Genomic DNA, 21192 nt, shown 5'->3' on the forward strand with positions numbered 1-21192 from the left:
CCTCGTCTGTCTCGTCTTTTAAACACTTCACAGCCTCTTTTTAGATCGACTGCAGTGAATGAGCACCTTACAACTCGGTCGCTGTCATTACATCATCTCTGATGAACGCTCCAACCTACATTTTCTACCATTGTCGCTTCACATCAAACACCGATCCTCTAACGGTAAACAGACACATATTTTAATTTGTCTTCAAAGGGGAACACAGGAAAGAACATTCTTAGAACAAGAACAGTCTCCTATCATAAGAAAATAAGAAAAAAAAAAGATCCAACAGAGCAGAGTCACTGTACACAATCTTGACGTCTCAAACAGACACTGAACTGATTTGGTATCAGGAAACAACGATTATCCATCACTGTCCACCGACCTTGTAGAGCCAATATTATCAACATGTACATCAATGTTAGTGATGGGACCAGTGGTGGCAGAGTGAACATTTGGGAAAAAGCAATATCAGCAGTGCTAGTGAGATGGAGAAAAACAGGAAGGTGTACAAACAGAGACTGGTTTTCTTTCTACAGTGAGAGGCTGAGTAGGTCTATCCACATAATAAAACCCTGCTCACATCAGCCATTTGTCCTTCTCCTTGTTAAAGGTCTCGGCCCACTGACGTGTGAGCTCCAGGTAGTGGCCGGGCTGGTTGGGTTGGTAGTCTAGGTACAAACGGGTGACTGTTTTCTTAGGTACGGCCTTCTCTATCTGCGTCCCTTCATGCCACTGATTAAAAGAAGTAATGGTGACGATCTCCGGTCTGACAGACAGAGCTGCCTGCAGGGATGTCTCGTAGTAACGTCCGTTCACCCGGTTCCTGGTGTTGTGGTTGTTCCACGGTCGAACGGCCGTGTCGACGTACCCCGGGCCCACGCTGGGGACGAACAGCAGGTTGTTGGCGTCGCAGAACGTCTTGACGGCCTTCCAGTTCTGGTGCGACGAACCGAAGGAGAAGCCGTTGGAGGCGAAGTAGGTGTACATGCCGTCGAAGCCGCTGGCCAGGATGTCGTGTTTGTGGCGCTCCTCGACGATGAGGGCCACGAAGATGCCGTCGTAAGGCGTGCCTCTGATGCTGTGGGAGCCTTTGGGCGTCAGGAGCTCGGCCCAGGACTCTGGGGGCGTCAGGTAGGAGTCGTAGACGTAAAAGAGGGGCAGCACTCGCCCGGTGCTGGACCTGAATCTGTAGAAGGCGCCGTGTTTTCCATACCTGAGAAAAAACGGAGGAAAGAAAATACAGTATATTTCCTGAACACTGCACACACGCCTGATATGTTATGGTCATAAGGAGACTTATTTAATCTGTGTAGCCTACTGCTTGGTGTAGGGCAGCAGGGTACTGCAGAGTGGGTGTTAGCGGGTGCTCCCTGAGAGCAAAAGGCTAAAACCTTCTATAGGACTGAGGAAACTGCAGAGTTGAGCTACAATTCACATCACACACAGTCATGTGAGTTCTTGTTCATAAAAATTCATTGTGCAGTTTTCAAGTCAAGTAAAGAGTTTCATTTTATAGATGTTAAAGGTCCCATATTACACTTGTGTTTATTCTGAGGTATTGGCATAAGAGGTATATTTGCAGTTTTAAGACCCCCAGTGTAGTTTTACATCTCCTCTTTGGTGCTTCTCTGAATTTCCCGGTAGCAAAAGGTCAGTAAGCCATTTAGAAGAGAGGAGGCTCTTAGTCTCATTGGCTGACTGTTCTGTCTCAATGAACAAAATATAGCAGATTTAAAGGTAGAGGAGGAGGTTTTTGCTTAGGCCTATACAAATGAAATCTGGCTTAATCAACACCTATGGGATTCTAGTCCGGTGTGGTGGTGACTGTGTCTGCAGCGCCCCCTCCCCCCGCCTGTATTTTGGTCTTTTGCTTTGTTTTGTTGTGCACAGGGACGCTTCTGAGTCCAATGACAGAGCTCAGGTGAAGTTTCAAAGGGCTGCTAGCTGTGATGCTAGCGAGTGCTAGCGGTGGATGCTATCCACCACAGCTAACACCTGCTAGCTCGACGCTAAATTCTGCTGTCAGTGGCAGGAGGCTGCACAGTTGAGCCAGAGAAGTGGGACAAACTGCTAGGAACAAACCTCCAGACTCTACCTTTAAGGTTAACACTAAATATGCTGAGTGTCTTTGTTGTGACATCACAAAGTTACAGAAGTCCTGACGGTCTGGTCTTAAGGTAGAGGTTCTGAATACAAGCTGTGTGGACTGATATTTTCACAGTATTAATACAGAAGCCAGATTATATGCTCTATAATCAACGAACATAGACATCTATCTTTATACTGAATGGGACCTTTAAATGAAATAAACCCTTGATTCCAGTTGTTAATCAACTTCTGTAGCCTATATGATTTATAAATTATTATAGAAACCAGATTATATGCTCTACAAAGAACACATGGATCTATCTTCATACTAAATGGGATGGTTATATAAAATAAACTCTTGTCTCCGAGCCAGGCTGGAGATTTATAGAGATCACTACACATTTATCAGTGGTCTGATGCTATTTTAAATCATTAAATATATGAATGTTTCATAGTTTTATCGATTGTAAAATTCTGTGCCCAGCACCTTTAATACAGTTCCACAGGGTGAGTTTGGGTCTGACATTGATAAATGATTCATGCTTTACTCAAACTGTTATCTCCTATCCCCTGTCTTTCCAGTATGTGTTTGATTTTATACAGATGGTCGGCACAGTGGGTCTCTGTAACTGGCAACAGTATAAAAACCAGGAATCAGAACTCATGGCAGACCAGCCCGGGCTTTGATTTTACTCCAGTTCAGCATCATAAACATGGCATCACTGAGACTGGGGGTCTGGTTCCTGGTCACATTTTGCTGTTAAGACCAGTGCCAAATGTCTTATTAGATGAACACTGTATAAATGTGGGTGCTGAAGGGCGAGGCAGAGGTTGACTCTTTGCTGAAACAAAAGAAACACATGTGACACAGACAAACAGCTTACTTGTCAGTGATGTACTTGATGTTGTCATGCATGCTCTGGTCCGTCCGCCCTTTGTATGGCTGTATGTGAAAGGCCACCTGTGCAAAAATACATTTGAACACAGACATTAGCTTAAAGAAATTAAAAGCTGAAGATGATTAAAATGCATCCTGAAAAAGAATGAATTGATTTTCCACATTGAACACTTGCTGGTTATTCAAGTTCAGTATTTGTTTTGATGGTGAAGGCAACATTTAGGCATCTGTTATAAGTGGAGCTTGTTGATTACTTAGTGCTGTCAGATATTAAAGCACATTCTTCATATCCTAAGCACAGCATCTTTACTGTCTTGTTATCACACCATGAACCATGTGAAGTTAAGTCAAGTTGAGCCAAGTCAAGTCAAGTGAGGATTTATTTCTAAAGTACATTTAAAAGGACAGCAGTCAACCAAAGTGCTGCACATACTATAGGTGGGTACAGAGTTAAAACAACATCTAAACATAATAAAATAGAATAAATGTGAAAAAATGACAATAAGAGAACAGAGCAATCAGTGCAATCATTAAAATAATCTAAATATAAACCTTTATCCTCTCACAACTCCACATCAAAGGTTTTTCCTTTCAATGTTCACTTCTGCTGTTATAAATTCCTCTTAAATTGCACTTTTTGTGGTCTTGATTATTCTTATTAAATTTATTCTTATTTTTTATGAAGCACATTGTCTTAGTGCATAATAGTGAGCAATATAAATAGACTAAATTAGATAGATAGATGGATAATTTATTGGTCGAAAGAGAACCAATGGGCATTGCCCCACCGTATTACCTGACCATATATAGCCTACAGTGTATCCTGAATGACAATAAAATCTAGTCTAAGTCTAAATCCATTGTGCCCTCCCAGAGGCTATATCTCCATGACAACTAGTTTAGACATCACTCCCTGTGGCCACTCTGGCATTTATACACAGGCCACTGTCAAAATATTGAGGTTGCTTTAAAAGTGTCTCTGCCTGCAGTGGTCCCTGTAGCTTGGACTACGTGTTGTTGTGTCCACCATAGACTTGTAACTGCAATCAAAGTGCCAGTTTAGCAATGGGCATATGGGAGGTGCAGCACTGGTGGGCCAGCTGAAGATGATGCTGTTGACAGGTAGTGTTATAAAGTTTACTATTAGTCTGTGATCTATCTTTTTCATTTAGAAGTATGCAGATGTTTATTATGCTGAGAATTAGAATTGTTATAATAAGTTAAAGTTTTCTTGTACAGACAATGAGTTAAAAAAAGTTTAATATGTTTTTAAGAGGCAGAATTTGAATTTAGAACAATTCCCATCATGCTGTTTCCAAACCACAGAGTGTGTATTGTCATGTGGTGCTGCTGAGTTCTGTTCCCCATTCTTTTATCTTCCATGTCTTGGATTGACAACGTCTCAGCCACAAATAGTCACGAGGGAGACAAATGAGTGACACCTACAGAGTAACTGATGGAAGACATGTCAGTCATGCCCTGAAGAGAGGAATAAATTATATAAAAATGAGCTGATGCGTATTCCTTTGTGTGGATAAGTATTGCTTAGCACCTGCACAGGATTTCTGGATCTACATAATACATGTGCCTCTTGATGAGTGACAGATGAATGCCTGTCACAAAGGCTGCTGCTGTGGAATTCTATTCAAATTATGAACAGAGTCTACCGGCAATGAAAAGTGAAGCATGTTTCTCCTGCTGTTCAGAGCTGTGTGAATGCAGTGGGACGGACTCGTCTGACCTTTCAAATCATTAGAGACTCTTGCTTCATTGAATACACCTGTATTAATAAATGATCAAGCCTGTGTATCTTGGTTATAACTTCAAATCAAGAAGTGGTTGACAATTTGTTTGTTGATGTAGGTTTGTAATACATCACCCTGAGATGATGAAAGTATTTACATCACCATCACCAAGAGCTTTTTAAAGGAGACATATTCTGCCTCCTTTCCACAAATTAAAATAGTTCCCAGGTGTCTTAAAGACATGTCTGTGGCATGCTTTGGTCAAAATCCCCCAAGGATCAAACATCACAGCTCTTTTCATCCTCTCAAAACAGCCCTGTTCAGAATGGCTGGTTTCAGTGTCTGTCCCTTTAAATGCAAATGAACCACTGTTTGCCCCGTCCCTTCTACTGGTACAGGTAGGGGTGGGATTATGCAAATTCGAAAATGAATTACATCATTGGAAGACATCTGAGGGAACAGCTCATAAAACCACATGGATTTCAACCTAGGGAGTCTGAACATTACAGATGTTTTTTGTCAATTCTCACATTTTAGGGGCTGGAAGGCAAGACAAACACCCAAATATATGTTAAAGAGCCTTTAAAAAGTGATATGTCCATAATATCTCCCCTTTAAAGTCCACAGACAACAGGTGTCAGGGATGAGAGTACCACTTACTATTTCACTTTGCTCTCATCACAGTGCATTCAGAATGGTCAAACAGTTTGACACTTGGCTTCATAGTAGAACATATAGAACTTGTGAAAACGACGTCTGAGGGAGAAGGACATGTTCCTGGCACTGATGGCACTATGTTGTCCATGGCAACACATGTCAAAATATTAATTTTCAAGTGGAATGAGGGAAGCAGTCAGTGGAAATTTAGCTGTTCGACCACAGACGTCACATGTACAGCGTTTTATTTGGGACAATACCACACTACATTCTGTATATTCACAGTGACTGTGAATAGACTGACTGAAGGATCCAGACTTTTCAGACACAGCATGGCTCTGAGTAAAGTATCAGAGTTTGCAGTAGACAGTACTTCATTCAAGTGGGGTGAGATTTTAATCTTAAGCATTTTAAAATTTGTCTGTTAATACCTCAATTAATATTTTAAACAAAACTGTTGGCTGCAGGGTTGTGTAATACTGCCATGGTGTTTTTGCTTTTTGTGTTCTAAGTGCACTATGTGTTATTGGCACCTTCTGTTTCTGTAATATGTTTTCTTGATGGTTGTTACATTGATTTTATCTGTGTTGTGGAAGCAGGATGTGTTCAACACTGGGAGTCCAAGACAATTTTCCCCATGGGGACAATAAAGTGTGTGGTGTGGTAACATTCTTCCAGGTTGTAGTCAGTGACAGTGGAACCAGCACATGGCAGTCAGAGGCTGTGTTGGCCTCGGACTGCAGCATGTGAGTATTTCCTGGTGACAGTACTGTATGTAGGCCACTCTCTATAGCAAATCCACCTGTAAAAAAGAATTAGTACAAAGGATTTCTTCACTCATTCGTTGCTGGCACCACTTGAAGTCGCTTCCAGGGGAAACATCAGCTCTTTTTTAAACTGAATTTATAATCTGCTGGAATTCTCATTGTTAACAATAATGATTTCATTGACATGAAACATTTATATTCTCAAGACATAACAAAAGAAAACATTTCTATTAGCAGAAATCCTTCATTGATTGGTAGCTGCACTCTCTACAGCTTTCCCTGCTTTTATTGGGCCATTAGCATCAGCCACTGTTAATATAGCCTACATTAGTACGTACTAAAACATTTTCATGTGTGTATCATCAGTGTGAGTCATCCAGGTTCAGCCCAGACAGACTGCTCTGCTAGAAGTGGTCAGTTTTATTGGTTAGAAGTCAGTATGACATCAGCAGGTCTTTTTTCTATTCCCATGTCAACACGTCCTCCAACCTGAACAAATGTATAGGTCCTTTCAACCCCTTTTTATGATGAGGAGAGTCTCCTGAAATAGCACATCTACAGTGGTGTAATGGACCTTGATTGTCATGGTTACCGTTATATAGCTGCCACTCTACCACCCATATGGCTTCATTAGGTTTAGGCACATACAGTACTATAGGGTTAGAAAAAGATCATGGCTTCTGTAAATATTAAAGGGCTACTTCCTCAATATTTAAGTAACCTTGTTGTCATGGTTACTATACTAATGATGTGATTACGTTAGATAAAGACTCACACATCCATCAACACAAACCACTTCTACTACAGCCGCCAGATGTTGCCTTAAATTAAATGTACCCATGGGTCTTAATATGCTGCTGAACAAATGTTTTGTTTTTTGTTTTTTTTTACTGAAGGACAGTCTGTTCTATCTCTAAGTGTATTTCTACACGGACACACACAACAGGCCAGAGGCTGATCTCTAAATCTACAGCACAGCACTGCCACGTCCCTAACACGGTCCCTTTAACCTTCGTCTTGTGTTAGCTTTCTGCTTAGGGTCAGTTCTGACCGGAGTCTTAAATCAGCTGTAAAACACACTAAAAACAATTATTTATCATCCCATTTGTTTCTCATCTCTTGGTTACATTGTTAGGCTTCCTTATCCATGAAAAGGTTGGTTAACATTTTGTTGTTGTGGGCCCCTGAGCCTTTTTTGTCAGTATACTCCTTGGCTTCAATGTAACCTTCCTCTTGTCAGCTTTCTCCTTCCATCTCTTGTGTTAGGGTCGGTTCTGACCCGAGTCTTAAATCAGCTGTAAAACACTAAAACAATTATTTATCATCCCATTTGTTTCTCATCTCTTGGTTACGTTGTTAGGCTTCCTTATCCATGAAAAGGTTGGTTTGCACTTATGATTTCAGTTTTAACTCTCATTATGGTTCTAATCGTTATAACCGACCCTAACAACACAAATGTCATAATTTGAAACAGTGCATTTTAGAATTTTTAAAATTTCGTTTAAAATTTCGTTTTTTGAGGTTCCTGACAAAGCCAAAAAGCCTTGATGCAATAAACAAATGTATGTGGTACTTTTATGCATTAAAAACCTAAAAACAGGTCAGTGGTGACCTGAACACAAGAGGAAGGTTAAGTTAAAAAGAAAAAAAAAATCATGTTGCAAGTTATATACTTCTAAATTGGAAAATCGGACTGAGGCAGACTGAGTGTGCTCATGTTCCTGCATGACTACCCCGGCACAAACAGGCGGGCAAACTGTGTCCTTTTCCTGTGGTATAAAGACAGGAAGAGACAGCAGCAGACAGAGCCTAAGTTTAGCCTGCAGGATGCTGAGGGTTTCTGCAGGATGAAGGTGAGAGGGAGGAGGAGCGGAGAACAAGTGGAGCAGATGCTCACCATCCCCACAGCCATGTCCTGTATAGTTATCTCATCCATCAACGCATCCAGAGAACACAGGGTGACATCTATACCACCCAATCCACACTGTCTCCTAAAATCTCCCTTTTTTCTGCCTCTCAGTGGTGATCAAAAACTAAAATAGTATCTGCTGAGTTTTTTTTTTTAAAGATTCATGTCATCCCTATTTGAGTAGTTTTTGAGGAAGCTAATTAAAATGTGAATAAGGTAAGAGAGTGATGGATGCTCTCACTCTGTTTGCCTCAGCTGTACCGCAGCACCGTGGCAAACAGCAGAGCACCGACAGAGCTGGAGCCACAAACACCCAACGCTCACCGCCCACACCATCTTTCAAAAAGCGGCTGCAAGGTCTTCATAAACAGTTTCCATGGCAACGCGGCAGTGGCGTTTGGCACCCGCAGCCGTTTGGACTAGTCGGAAACCCTATGAAAGGCCGGCGAGGTATAAGGCGCTGTTCAATCTGTCCCCGTTTGTCTGAATAAGCCGGGTGAGAAGTGCTTTGTTTGCTCAGCAGTCAGCACACCCCCCCCCCCTTGTATTTACATCCCCAGCCTCAGGTGTATAGATTCTGCCACAACAAACAAGCCTCTTGAGCGGTTTTCACCAGCGTTTGGCCCTTCTACAGATAATGAAAAACATTCACCTGAAGCGATGTTATATCACTGTGTCGCTGTGTGCTGCATTCATTCACCTAATTATGTGAAACTGAGATGATGAATTCAAAAGTGCAGATGCAGAATACCATCATGAAAGACGTACGACTTTGCTTCTGGAGGCTTTGATGTGGCTCAAAATGGCTTGGAATCCTGCAGTGTGACCTGAGTTCACTGCACACACAACACATCCAACCAGTCTCTGATTCTTTCCACCAGAGCAGCAACACAGACTAAAGTCTAATGTTGGATACATCCCATTTCTTCTTGGCAATTCAAGCATGTGCACATACAGTGGTATGCAAAAGTTTGGGCACCCCTGGTCTAGATTTCTGTTAATGTGAACAGTTCAGCAAGTGGAAGATGAAATGATCTCCAAAACACAAAACATGAAATACTATTTTGGAATATTCTAAGCATTATCAGTGTATTATTTAGAGTGAAAAAGGGAAACAAAGCAGCAGCCTGCAAAAGAATGAGAAACCCAGGAGACTTGAGCTCTCAGATAACTTTGACCAAGGTATCAGACAAGATATTTACTGTTCATACACTGTGATAGTTTCCAAAGGGGGGGGGGTAATATGTACTAACTATGCAGGGGGCGCAGACTTTTGCTTTGGGCCCTTTTGCTTTTCTGTCATTTTGAAAATGTAAAAGGAATGCGTCATCATAACTCTAAAGGTAGTTGAAAAAACTCAAGTCGAAGCCCCTTTCCCAATTGACTTGAACATGGCCTTCCAGATAATTGGATGCTGTTGTTACAGGATTGTCCGTCGCACAGGTGACTGACTTTTTTCATTTTTGTGGAAAGCATTCAGTTAATTGGTTGCAATCATAGTTTGAAGAGGAATTTAAGCAATTTAGTAAGAAATGCTCCAGAATAACAACTCCAAAGCTACCTTTAACCTTATTTTCTCCAGTTTTATTTTTTATTTCTTCACTATAATATGAAAGATTTGGTGTGAAAGAAAAAAAAAATCTCTTAGCTTTGTTTCAGAAAGAATTTCCATTCAAATGAACACACCTGTGAGGGAATATCACATAACCATTCTCATAGACTTTGTGTGTGTTGGTGTAAACAGGAAACTGCCAATCAAGATAGTGTTAAAGTGCAAAGTGTAACTGCACAACACAGGGCCGGCCCCTGGCATAAACACTCTATGCGGTTGTTTAGGGCCACAGCCGTTAGGTGGGGGGCCACATGATCAGAAAGGTACCGGGGTTCATCAAGTCATTTAAACATCCTGAGGTCTGCACGTGCACGCTATGAGCTTTATATGTAATTTGAAGTCAATATTCAGCTTCTTTTATCTCACATTTGAGACATTTGGTGAAAATAGAACGGCAGAATGACAACATTTGTGCTCAAAAAGTACAACATTTCATTTTAGACTTGTTTTCTACACTTATCTATTACTGTATTCATATCCTATTTCAAGCACCAAAACAGTTCATTCTCATGACTGAAGGTGTGTTTTCACAAGGGATTTGAAAATTTTTCAAAAAGCAGACTAAATTATTTCTTTATACAGTGTTATAGGGCAAACTGGCCTCAGTGTGCTTACAGCGGAGGTTCTAATATTTAGACATAAAACACTTGAGTATTGTTACATCTGCAAGTGTCTTAAAAGGATACATTTAAGAAAATATGTAAAAGTCGAGAAAGTAGCCTCAAACCTCAGAGGGCATAAACATGTCTGTATTCAGTTTTAACCAGTGATTTGGACCACAAACAAAAATCTTGTTTAGGGCCACCAAAATGCTAGGGCCGGCCCTGGCACAACAGCACCAGTCAGGGACGGTTCCTGGGTGTCTGCCTGTCCAGACTGATTCACAGCCCCAGTGTTGTCCAGCTACAACCCGTCCAGCAGCGTCTCTGTTTGACACACTGGAAACCCAACTGTCAGCTGGAGCAGAGACAGTTTCACTCACGTGTCATGTTCATGTCATGGAGGACTGAGACAGTGATGGCACAGCTCAAGATGACTGTCGTGAGATTGTGTGAGGTGACTGATGTCTGGAACTTTGATATGACATCATCAAAGGTGCTGTGGTTACATTTCCATTGCATAAGACATTTTACTTTTCTAAAACTCACTCAAACTAAAGTATAAGCATCACTTACAACATTTCTAAATCCGTACATATATGCCAGACCTGTGTGTGGCGCTGTAACGCTGCCACACATACACCACAAACAGAAGAAGATGGAAAGCTCCCCCGCTGTATTCAAACTTCAAACAATATACGTGGATTAAATGTCGACTGGGAGTCGTGTCGGAGCAAATGTGATGGTCGATGATGATTTAAATTAACTGTCGCAATTCAGCTGCAGTGTCCGAGGGACCGACAGTAGTTGGCCGTTGTTATTGTTACGGTATGTCTATAGACTGTATGTAGTGGTGTTGCCCGGGTTACAGGAGAGAGCAGTGGGGGGTATGACATCATCATTTCACAAAATATCTGTTTTGGGTGTCTACACGAAAACGCTCGGGCGGCATTTTGAGATTTTCCCACTCTGGGACCTGTTTACAAAAAATACTGTTTTCACCCCCCAAAGCCCCCACCATTTCAGTCTGGACGAGACACCGAAACAATAAAAAACGTATGCGGATTCACTGAAACCCGTATCCGTGTGGACGGGCTCTTTAGGTTTGTTCTTTGCAGTTTGTAAACACAACATCCAAACTGGGCCCCTCCTCTCAGGCTCAACTGCCACGCCTCCCAGCTGTCAGGACTGACCTGTGTTCAGCTGCTGTTCACATGGAACCCTTCTCCACTTGATACTCCAGTGCCTCACTCAGACTGCATTTCCTTTTCTGTGGCAGTGTTTCCTCTACATTCATGCCATTCCTAAATCCTAGCCGCCACTCCTTCAAATTTCTTTTTTTTTCTTTTTTCTTTTTTTTTATCATTGCAAATACACCACCACCGCATGTCTCCACCTTCACAGCGGAACACAGTAGGCTACTCGCGAGTACTAAGGTAAACTAACTATCTTGCTCATATCACGGTGGCTATGGCCGCGTCATCTCGCTTTCTTGTCAGTGAACTCAGGTGAAAGAATAACAACAGTCTCAGTAGCCTACAGATCAGTGGTCGCTGCTGCCACTGTGTTTCTAAACTTAGCGGGTTTGATTCTCGTGTCGGACATCGCGTTCAAGTGCTAGTGGAAAAGCAAAAAACTAAAAACGAGTAGAGACATGTCCACGCCAGTGGAAAAGGGCCATAAATAAGAACCCCCCTAAAGTGTCTCAATCGGGGCAGTGCGTGGCGCAGTGGTTAAAGCGGCCGCCCCACGTAGAGGCTATAGTCCTCAACGCAGGCCCCGGTTCGAATCCCGCGTCGGGCAGCCCTGTCCTGCATGTCATTCCCCCTCTCTCTGCCTCCCCCTTTCCTGTCCATCTCTACTGATGGACAAGACTGAAATAAAGGCGAAAAAGCCAAAAATGTACTTTAAAAAAAATAAAAAAAATAAAAATAAAGTGTCTCAATCTGCTGGGTTTATCAATAAACAACGCTGACAAGGATATTATTGGGGGGGACACTGGGTAAGTATGTATCCACCATTTCTCCTGGCTTAACAGTTCATGCCGCTGCATGCCCAACTTCACCTGTGCTCCGTCATTGGCTGGGTAAAACACGCTGACTCCGCCTAGAAATGTCCCGACTACACCAGACTCTACCTTTAAAGGTAAACTGCCTATTGTTGCTAAAAACAAGGTTGAAGCCAACAAGGAAGCTGCAGACGCACACAAAACACTGAAAAGAAACTAAATGCAGAGTAAAGTGATAATTCTCACACCTCTAACATTACACCTCTTAATTAAAGAATGCCTGTGTTATCAGTGACAATGGCACATCCTTTAAAAAAAGCACATGCTGTTGCGTGATGTGTATTAACAATAAAAGGAATAAAAGTGCGATCAGTTCATTCACATGTTGAAATCTCATCTGTTTCCTGACAGAGAGTGACTCCACCATTAAAACAAGAAAGCTTCCTTGTTCTAGTAAAGAGGTTTGTTGCCATAATGAGGGATTTTGTCATTAGAGCGTAATCTGCTCTACTTAAATTCTAATTTCTCACTTGTTTGCATCCAGCATCCTGACATCACTTGATGTTTCACTCAGCTAACAGGGTCAATCTATGCTTAATTTGTGAGGGTGGAGGGGCCGGAGGGATTATAGATCAGCCTGTGTCCTCCTGTCCGTCATGTGTGATGTGCTTGTAACTGATTTCTGTGACACCAGTGCTCTGCTCAGGATTACATTTAGAAGCATGATCAATCTTTACACCTCATCCCATTTTCAAATATTGACAGACTGTGTCCAAATCAAAATGTCACATGGCGTGATGGTCGAAGGTTTGCGCGCGCATACGCACACACGCACGGAGAGGAAATGCAGACACACACGACTGCTCATATACACAGACTTCAGCCTCTATTTTGTCAGTGTGCTGAAATGCTGGAGCAGTAGCCCTCAGGTCAGCTGTGAGATACACTGTTGTGTAAGTCTGACTGAGACACACACAGACCCACTTCTCAGTTTAAGACTTCCATATAAGGACGATGGAAAGCGCCTCTGTCTTGTTAATGCTGAATCTACAGAGTGTGCTCAGCACTTCAAGTCTTTCAAAAACAGCTACATGGCTCAGCTGGAGGGAGCCTTCATCTCTCTGCAGCGTCCCTATTACTTTAAATGTCAGGTTTGGAGGTCAGAGCACTAAAAATTGAAAAACATCCCATGCGGAGGTAAAATTTCCTTCATAGTCAGTAAGTCTCAGTGGAGCAGAAGGCGATGCAGCTGTAAGACATTCTCTGTTTGGGATACAGGGCAAATGTTCTTTTCCCCAAACTGGATTCAATCTACTCTTTAAAGGCCTGGTCACATCAGTTGTAACAAGCAACATTTCAACCTACAATGTATTCACAGGATCCAGACTGTGGTCAAATGCATCCTGTTTGCAACATTTTGGCAAATTCGCCCATTGCCATAATCCCTATAGTCATAGAAGTAGGTTCGTTACCTTTAATTATCGGTGCAAGCTGTTTTTAGATTTGCGGGGCAGGAACGTGAGCTGCATATGATATTTCCAGGTTTCTCTCATCAAACTCATCAAATACACAATCCAAACGCTCTGGTGGACAAGTTGTGACCTGCACATTCTCCACGTTATGAAATAATAATGTATAATTATGTAAGATTATGACACACAAAGCAAATACTGCCAAATATTGCCTTTTTGAAGTCACTCTGCTGAGCAGCTGTGTCTGAAATGTAGTTCCGGCTACGCATTTACCTAGAAAGCAACTCTGTCTCGTAACGTTCCATTATTATTTCATAGAAGGTCACAACTTGTCCACCAGAGCGTTTTAGAGTTGTTGGATTGTGAATTTGATGAGTTTGATGGGGCAAACCCGGAAATACCATATGCCTAGGTAGCGTTAGCTGAACAGCTTGTATCTCTGCCTTGCCGATCGAAAAACAGCTTGCACCAACAATTAAAGGTAACGAACCTAATGCTATGACTATAGGGATTATGGCAATGGGTGAATTTGCCAAAATGTTGAAATATCCCTTTAATCATATTAGAGTTTGACTTTTGTTGTTCTGTGGCAGACTTGCAGCTCAGGACAAAGACCCAAACAACTCTCTGTGGATGAAACTGTGGTGATGATTTCTACAGCTGAGTGTTTCTGCAGCCTCATTAATTGTGAAATGGAAGAAGTTTGAAACCACCACAGAAGGTTGGTTTCCATCTGTTTGTTTCACGAGGGGAGAAGCTCTCACACAAAAACTAAACAAAAACATCTTGACAGTGTTCACACTTCACTAAGGTGAAAATTGTATTTTGACAAAAGCAAATAATAAAATAATCCCTATTCTCCTATAAACCCCACCGATCTAAAAACAGCTCGCACTGACAATTAAAGGTAATGAACCTACCCCTATGACTATAGGGATTATGGCAATAGGCGAATTTGCCAAAATGTTAAACTATCGCTTTAAGTGATGCAAATACAAGACAAGTGCAGAACAACAGAAACATACAAAGACAAAAAACAACAACATATGGTTAGACAGGACAAATAAACAAAGACAGATGCTATAGCTACTAGTGCAAACAGTGCTGTACATACATAGATATGATTTGATGTTGTGGAGGAAGGCGATCTGTGCATATGTATGTATTTGCATGTGCGTGTCTGTGAGCATGTGTATGTGTTGGTCGGTGCATGGATATGTATGTGTTGGAAATAATGGGGATGAGCAAGAACAACTGAAACATGAGAAAGAGAAAGAGTAAAGCAAAGAAAAGAACCTGCGAAAAAGGAGTGAGTCTGAGTCTGACTTCTAACAGCAGAAGTCAATGAGATCACAGATTAACATTCTTTTGTTATCTTATACATTATCAATGACTTGGACTCTCCAGGGTTAGCATCTTCCCTGCTGGCTCATGTAATAGTGGCTATAGCAGCTGCAGTGGTTCAACAACCAGCCCCATGAGTAAAGCACTGTTCATACAAAGCTGTTTCAAAGGCCTTTATATAAGACCAATAAATGCAGTAGAACAACATTAAAAAGCGTAATAAACAATATTTACTAGCACCATCTGTTTGCTTGGATGAGGAAATCAATTTCACTGCTGGACTGATGCTCACATGTACTGTAGGCTATGTGTGAGGGAGATCTATTCCTTTATGGCCTAAAAGTGTTTTATAATGCAGAAGTTCAGTAAATGAAATGGATTCATTGTATTGTGTCTCTCATTAGTTATTTTAGTAACAGCTTTAGTTTTTAAGATTATGTTCACATGCACAAAACTCAGCATGACTTTTGTATCATGTATTTATGTCAGATCAAAGTCCACATGAACTAGCAGCGTCTCATTCTAACGCTGAATATGAACATCTCGTCTTTAACTGCAGCAGCACACAGTTCATTGTCAGTTTGTAAATCATTCAGTCAATCAGTAAATCATCAGAAAGGAAAAAGACATACCGGTTGTCTCACCAGTTACCTTGATGCTGTGCCTGTGGGCGGCGTCCATGACAGCGGGAACCAGGTCCTCTGTGGGCTCCCCGTGGTCGTCGGCCACCCCGGGAGGATACCAGGACAACACCAGCACCCCTACCACACCACACCACACCACACCACAAACATGTGAATATCATATTTTGAATGACTGTGGTACATCTCTACAACATTTTGAATAACACAATGAAACAGGAAACAAGAATCTGACATAAATAAATAAGTGTGGTGTGGGTGTAGCTGTCTGCTCTAAGTATTTATCCTACAGACTGCAGCGATGTTTTCTAATGAGAGAGACTAAAATGTGTTAGGCTATTTACATAATTATGTCAGAGTAAGGTTTGTGGGCTGTTTCTATTCTCCTGTCATCATTCTTTTTGTTTAATTTCTCAGGCAGACATCTTGGTAATCCAATTCCTTGGCATATTATAGTGGATAAGAAAATAATAAAGACGAAAAGTAAAGCCACAATTCCAGCTCTACTCTTTTTATTTCATTTCCAGTATCCCCACAGTCACCCTTTCCAATAGGAGACATTAATCTACTCGTAAGCTCTGTTTCTTTGATATCTCAGTCACTTCTCACTTACAATAAAATGTAATGTTGTAATGTTGTTCATACAACAAGATAACACTGTAAAAATGTAGACTGTATTATAAACTGTGGCCAAAGCATTGAAGCTGTTAATGGTTATAAAGAAATCTGACATTTCTCTTTTTTTCCGCTTTTACTATATAATAACAAAAACCACAAAAATGATTAAAAAAAAACAACTTGATTTTATTTTTGACATGTTGGTTATAACTTTACGCTTTCTTATGTCCTGGCTTAGAGTGTGGACAGTTCAGGGATATTTCAACATTTTGGCAAATTCGCATTGCCATAATCCCTGTAGTTTTATGAGCAGGTTCATTCCCTTTAATTGTTGGTGCAAGCTGTTTTTAGATCGGCGGGGCAGAGACGTGAGCTCTCACGGTGCGCAGTATTTTCGCCTTTCCCTCATCAAACTCATCAAATACACAATCCAACAACTCCAAAACGCTCTGGTGGACAAGCTTTGACCTGCACATTCACCACGCTATGAGATAATAATGGAACATTATGAGATGGATTTGTTTTCGAGGCTGAATATGTAGACGGAACTACATTCCAATCCAGACATGGCTGCTGGGCGGAGTTATTTCAAACGCGCAAGTAGTTCCAAGTATTTGCTTAATGTGTCATGTTACAATTATACTTATTATCTCATAGCGTGGCAAATGTGCAGGTCACAACTTGTCCACGTGAGTGTTTTGGAGTTGTTGGATTGTGTATTTATTTTGATGAGGGAAACGTGGAAATACCATGCGCCTATGTTGTTAGCTGAGCAGCTCACGTCTCTGCCTCGCCGATCTAAAAACAGCTTGCACTGATAGGCTAATTAAAGGTGATGAACATACTCCTAAAACAATAGGGATTAAATGGCAATAGGCGAATTTGACAAAAATGTTTAGTGAGAAGTCATTCCATTGGTTCCTACAGCAAGATGATCTAGTGTAGGCTATTATAAACTGTGGCCAAAGCTGACATTCCCTCCCCCTGCTTTTACTAATAACAAAATTTGAAGCCCCCAAATTATGAAAAAAATAGATTTTATTTTTGATATGTGGGTTATAACTTTAGGCTTTCTTATGAGTGTGAACACTTCGAGTTAAATGTGCTGGTCCATGTTGCGTTACCTGCTGCAGCCGCTTCTATCTGGGCCATGTGTGACTCCAGCACCTTTGGGTCCCTGGAGCTGTAGGGTCCCAGCTCTGGGTAAAAACTTGAAGCAATGTCCTCTGGAGGCGCGTGCCTTCCTTGAGCGTGACTGGCTGCGATCTTAGGGTCCCAGTGTGGCACCAGCACGTGATCCCAGTGGATGTACTTGTTGTCCACGCTGGGGGAGCCGTACCACAGGTAGTAGAAGATGTGAACATCGTAGAAGATGCTGTAGTCTCTGTCGGATTTCGTGAAAACCACTTTAGTGTCGCTGCTGCCCATGTGGAACTGGCCCGGCGGGGACACCACCACCGCCGCGTCTTTCACACTGTCCGATCGCCGCCTGTCGGACGACCTCTCCCCGGGGAAGTCCACCATCATCCCGGGGGCCATGTCCGAGAAGCCGTCGCTGGGTTTCAGCGTCCTGAGCCCCATCATGGTCCCGAAAATGAAGAGCGTGAAGAGGAAGAGCGCGATCAGAGCCTTCCTGCGCAGCCGAGTCATCATCGTCGCTGTCCGTGGTGCTGCAGGAGACTAGACACCGCTCACACACACCGCTCACACACGGCCCATGACGGCCAGCTGGCGCCTTCACTGAACCACCGGGCCCTCGATCTGGCAGCTAAAACAAGAAGCGCTTCAGTCTGTGTGCTGCATACAGGACAGTCTGTCAGACACACGACCAACTACAGCAGCCTCATTCCACTTCCATAAGAACAAACCGAGGACATCCTGCATCTGTGGCGCGGCTGCGATAAATCTCCTGCTCGCTTCTTCTGCACAGACATGACGATCGCGTCCGATTCTATTCTTCCTCCGTCCTCTTTTCCTCACACACAAGTGATGATGGATGGCTCTCACTCAACAGTTCCTTCATGTCTGGCCAGTCCGATCAGATCAGATCCGAGCTGGAAGGAACAACCCAAGTCTGGTTATAATATCTCTCCTTGTTCCGTCCAATCGCATGATGCCACTGTCCGTTTGCGTCTTTGCATCGAGCTGTTGCAGCGGCTTCTTCCTCTCATCCCATCTTCACTACATGAGGATGTCTCGTTTTCTGTCTCTATCTCCTGTCCTGTCGCAGTTGAAGCAGTCCAGGATCCTGGATCAGAGAGGCGCAGTTTTAATGAATGTTCACACTAGACCAAACAATGATGTATTTGTGTCTGTGGTGTGAGCAGGAGGGAGGTGGGATTAACCCCGACCGGAAAAAGAAGTATGAGGAGTCATTAAAGCCACAGAGAGACAGGGGGCGGAGCTTGTGGAGAGATCAGACAACAGTGCCAGATCATACATTTTCAAAGATGATAAGGGCCTGATGACTGAAGTGAAACCAGGAGATTTAATTTCTCTTTTTCAGTGGAGAGCTCACTGGTTAATTCGGCCACTGCATCTTGACTCTCTCCTTTTGATTCTTCATGTTGCTGACCAGCAAAATGTTCTGGTTCTACAGTTTTGGGTCGGATGAAACATTATTTTGTTTTTAAAATATTTGAAAACATCAATAAGACCCCTTTACCCATGTGGGCCTCCAACTCTGGCTTACAGAGGGGGACAAACAGGTCAATTGTTCTGGGGCCCATGGTAAAGGGGAAGCCCAGAACTGGGCCTTCCAACCAATAAATTATCAGCAGGAATATTTTTTTGAAATAGGACTACTGGTACGTTTTTTTTGTTTTTTTTTTAAAGAAGGAATATTTAAGTTATATAAACGCTTTTTTATTTTTTTCTCATTGAACCAGTGACAAGAAGATCCCCACCCCCATGGTTTGGTCACTGACACAATTTTTGACTCAAAATTCATTGAGTTCACTAACATTTACAGTCAGAATAAGTGCGCAATAAAAGAAAGCGAAGAAAAGAAAAGGAAAATAGAAGGCTGAGGGATTTTATGAGCATATATTTATAATCCAAATAGTGGGGGAGGAAGTGTAACATCAATAGAAGGTAATAAACAGCGCAGCCATGAACGTTTACCAGCCTTGTAACATTACCCAATTGGCCAGCTCTGATTTTAATGGTCTTTATAGCTTGTATAAAAACCTGTCATGTTCTCTGACAGAAACATTTGACTTTGATAGCTGCTTCAGACACAGTGACAGAAGGTGTCTTCACCCAGCTGCTCCACCCAGTATTAACATAGCCTACTGATTTGTGATGTTAGATTTATGATGAGCATTTGTTTGATGAACTAGAGAGCAAATGTGGATCTTCAGTTGGCTAGAATGCAGTGCAGAACTATGAACTCTCAAAACAATAGCTATAATGGGGATTTCCTTTTAGAGTTTTAATTGGATGGGCAGATGATTCCTCTGGGTGGGCAATCCCCACCCCAGCCCACCTGTAGACACACCCCTGCACACAATGATTTATAGGTCTACTGATTCTCTCCTATCATCCTGAGCCATAGTGGCACTCATCACATCTCATATATGTTTTTTTTTTCTTGTTTTGAAAACGCACCATTTAGTTTGACATACAGAAGAGGATTAGGGCCACATCTGCAAACGTCACAGTTCACAAAAACGTCACAAAAAAAAAGCAAAGAACAGTTTGTTCCTCCTAAATACTGAGAGATACTCTGGTGTTTTACAACTAACTGCAAAAATGTATGATTAACTCATGCCTTTGTCATATTCAAGGTTAATATGTTTCGTTAACTACAACCTGTCATTATTAATAAAGATAACAATAACAATGATAATCTCAGATTATGAACGTTTCTGTCATACAATAAAGAATTAGAGCTTGGTGTCTATGATGAAAACTTTCTTTTTGTCATTTTCATAATTTTCCGTGTAAACTGAGTTTATTGATTAGAACTGATGCGGACTGCAGCGTTTGCAACAAATAGTTTAACCTGATCTTTATTTAGTTATCGTCTGTGTTTATGCCCAGCAAACCATTAACAATTCATTTAACTTTTTTTTTTTTTAAAGTACTGTTTGTGTGATCATCTAACCAATCACTATTTGCTCTTGTAAATTATGTACTAACCTTAAGATAATATTACTGGAATATCTTGGGTGGTCTCAGAGAATACATGATTGAGGTGACACCTAGTGGGAGTCAGAAAATAATGCATTATTGTCTGTGTGGCTGTGCGTGCAGCTGTTCCGCTGCCTGCATGGCTGGCCACTGCCCTCCAACCGTCACTGAGAGTATATCATTATCCCTGAATAGACTGCATGTCCCCGTGTCCCCTGAAGATGGTATCTGTGTATGTGGAATATATCACACAAGACACATTCATCTTGTTGTCTCATTTTGTTTTATTTCACATGTTTCTCTGTCATTTTGAGTCTAATTCACTTTCAATCCATTGACAAGGGTAGTATTTTGAGAGCAATGTGTCAGTTATTATTATTTACCATTTACATACACCCTTATTATATACTTGATATGGGATTGTAAGGTGTGAAGGTAGATCCATTCCAGTTTGAATAAAATAATCTCTTTCTATTGTAGGTTAATCCATAAGATTATCTGTCATAGATCATTAATCAACTTTATGCTTAATTTTTCAGTGGAATTTAAATGAGCCTTGGCAGTCATCAAGAACAACACTCTGTAAATATTTAAATTGTTGGTATGAAATTGCTGCACTGAAACAGGCTGTTACATACAGTAAATACACTGCTCAAGAGCCTAACTATACGTGAAACATTGTTGTCTTTTCCTAGCAATTTATATGCACCTC

The 21192-nt window shown here is 41.7% G+C and overlaps 1 protein-coding gene across 1 annotated transcript; it reads right to left on the minus strand.

Annotated features, from left to right (window-relative positions):
- Positions 1-305: 305 nt before the first annotated feature.
- Positions 306-18021, minus strand: maneal (mannosidase endo-alpha like). Its single transcript, XM_085792267.1, has 4 exons — positions 17471-18021; positions 15739-15848; positions 2961-3037; positions 306-1201 (listed from the first exon to the last, which is right to left on the minus strand). The coding sequence occupies exons 1-4, from the start codon at positions 17997-17999 to the stop codon at positions 565-567; spliced, it is 1353 nt and encodes a 450-aa protein (XP_085648393.1). The 5' UTR covers positions 18000-18021; the 3' UTR covers positions 306-564.
- Positions 18022-21192: the final 3171 nt, after the last annotated feature.

Source organism: Trachurus japonicus, chromosome 11, assembly GCF_045865225.1.
Source record: "Trachurus japonicus isolate A0001 chromosome 11, Traja_1.0".
NCBI classification, from domain to species: Eukaryota; Metazoa; Chordata; class Actinopteri; order Carangiformes; family Carangidae; genus Trachurus; species Trachurus japonicus.

Bases quoted from the DNA above. Each gene is read 5' to 3' on its own strand.
- maneal (XM_085792267.1), bottom strand. From the start codon at position 17,999: ATGATGACTCGGCTGCGCAGGAAGGCTCTGATCGCGCTCTTCCTCTTC. The intron at 3,038-15,738 runs GTAACTGGTGAG...ATTTTTGCACAG, and splicing joins CCCACAGGCACAGCATCAAG to GTGGCCTTTCACATACAGCC. The intron at 1,202-2,960 runs GTAAGCTGTTTG...GTTTTTTCTCAG, and splicing joins ATCAAGTACATCACTGACAA to GTATGGAAAACACGGCGCCT.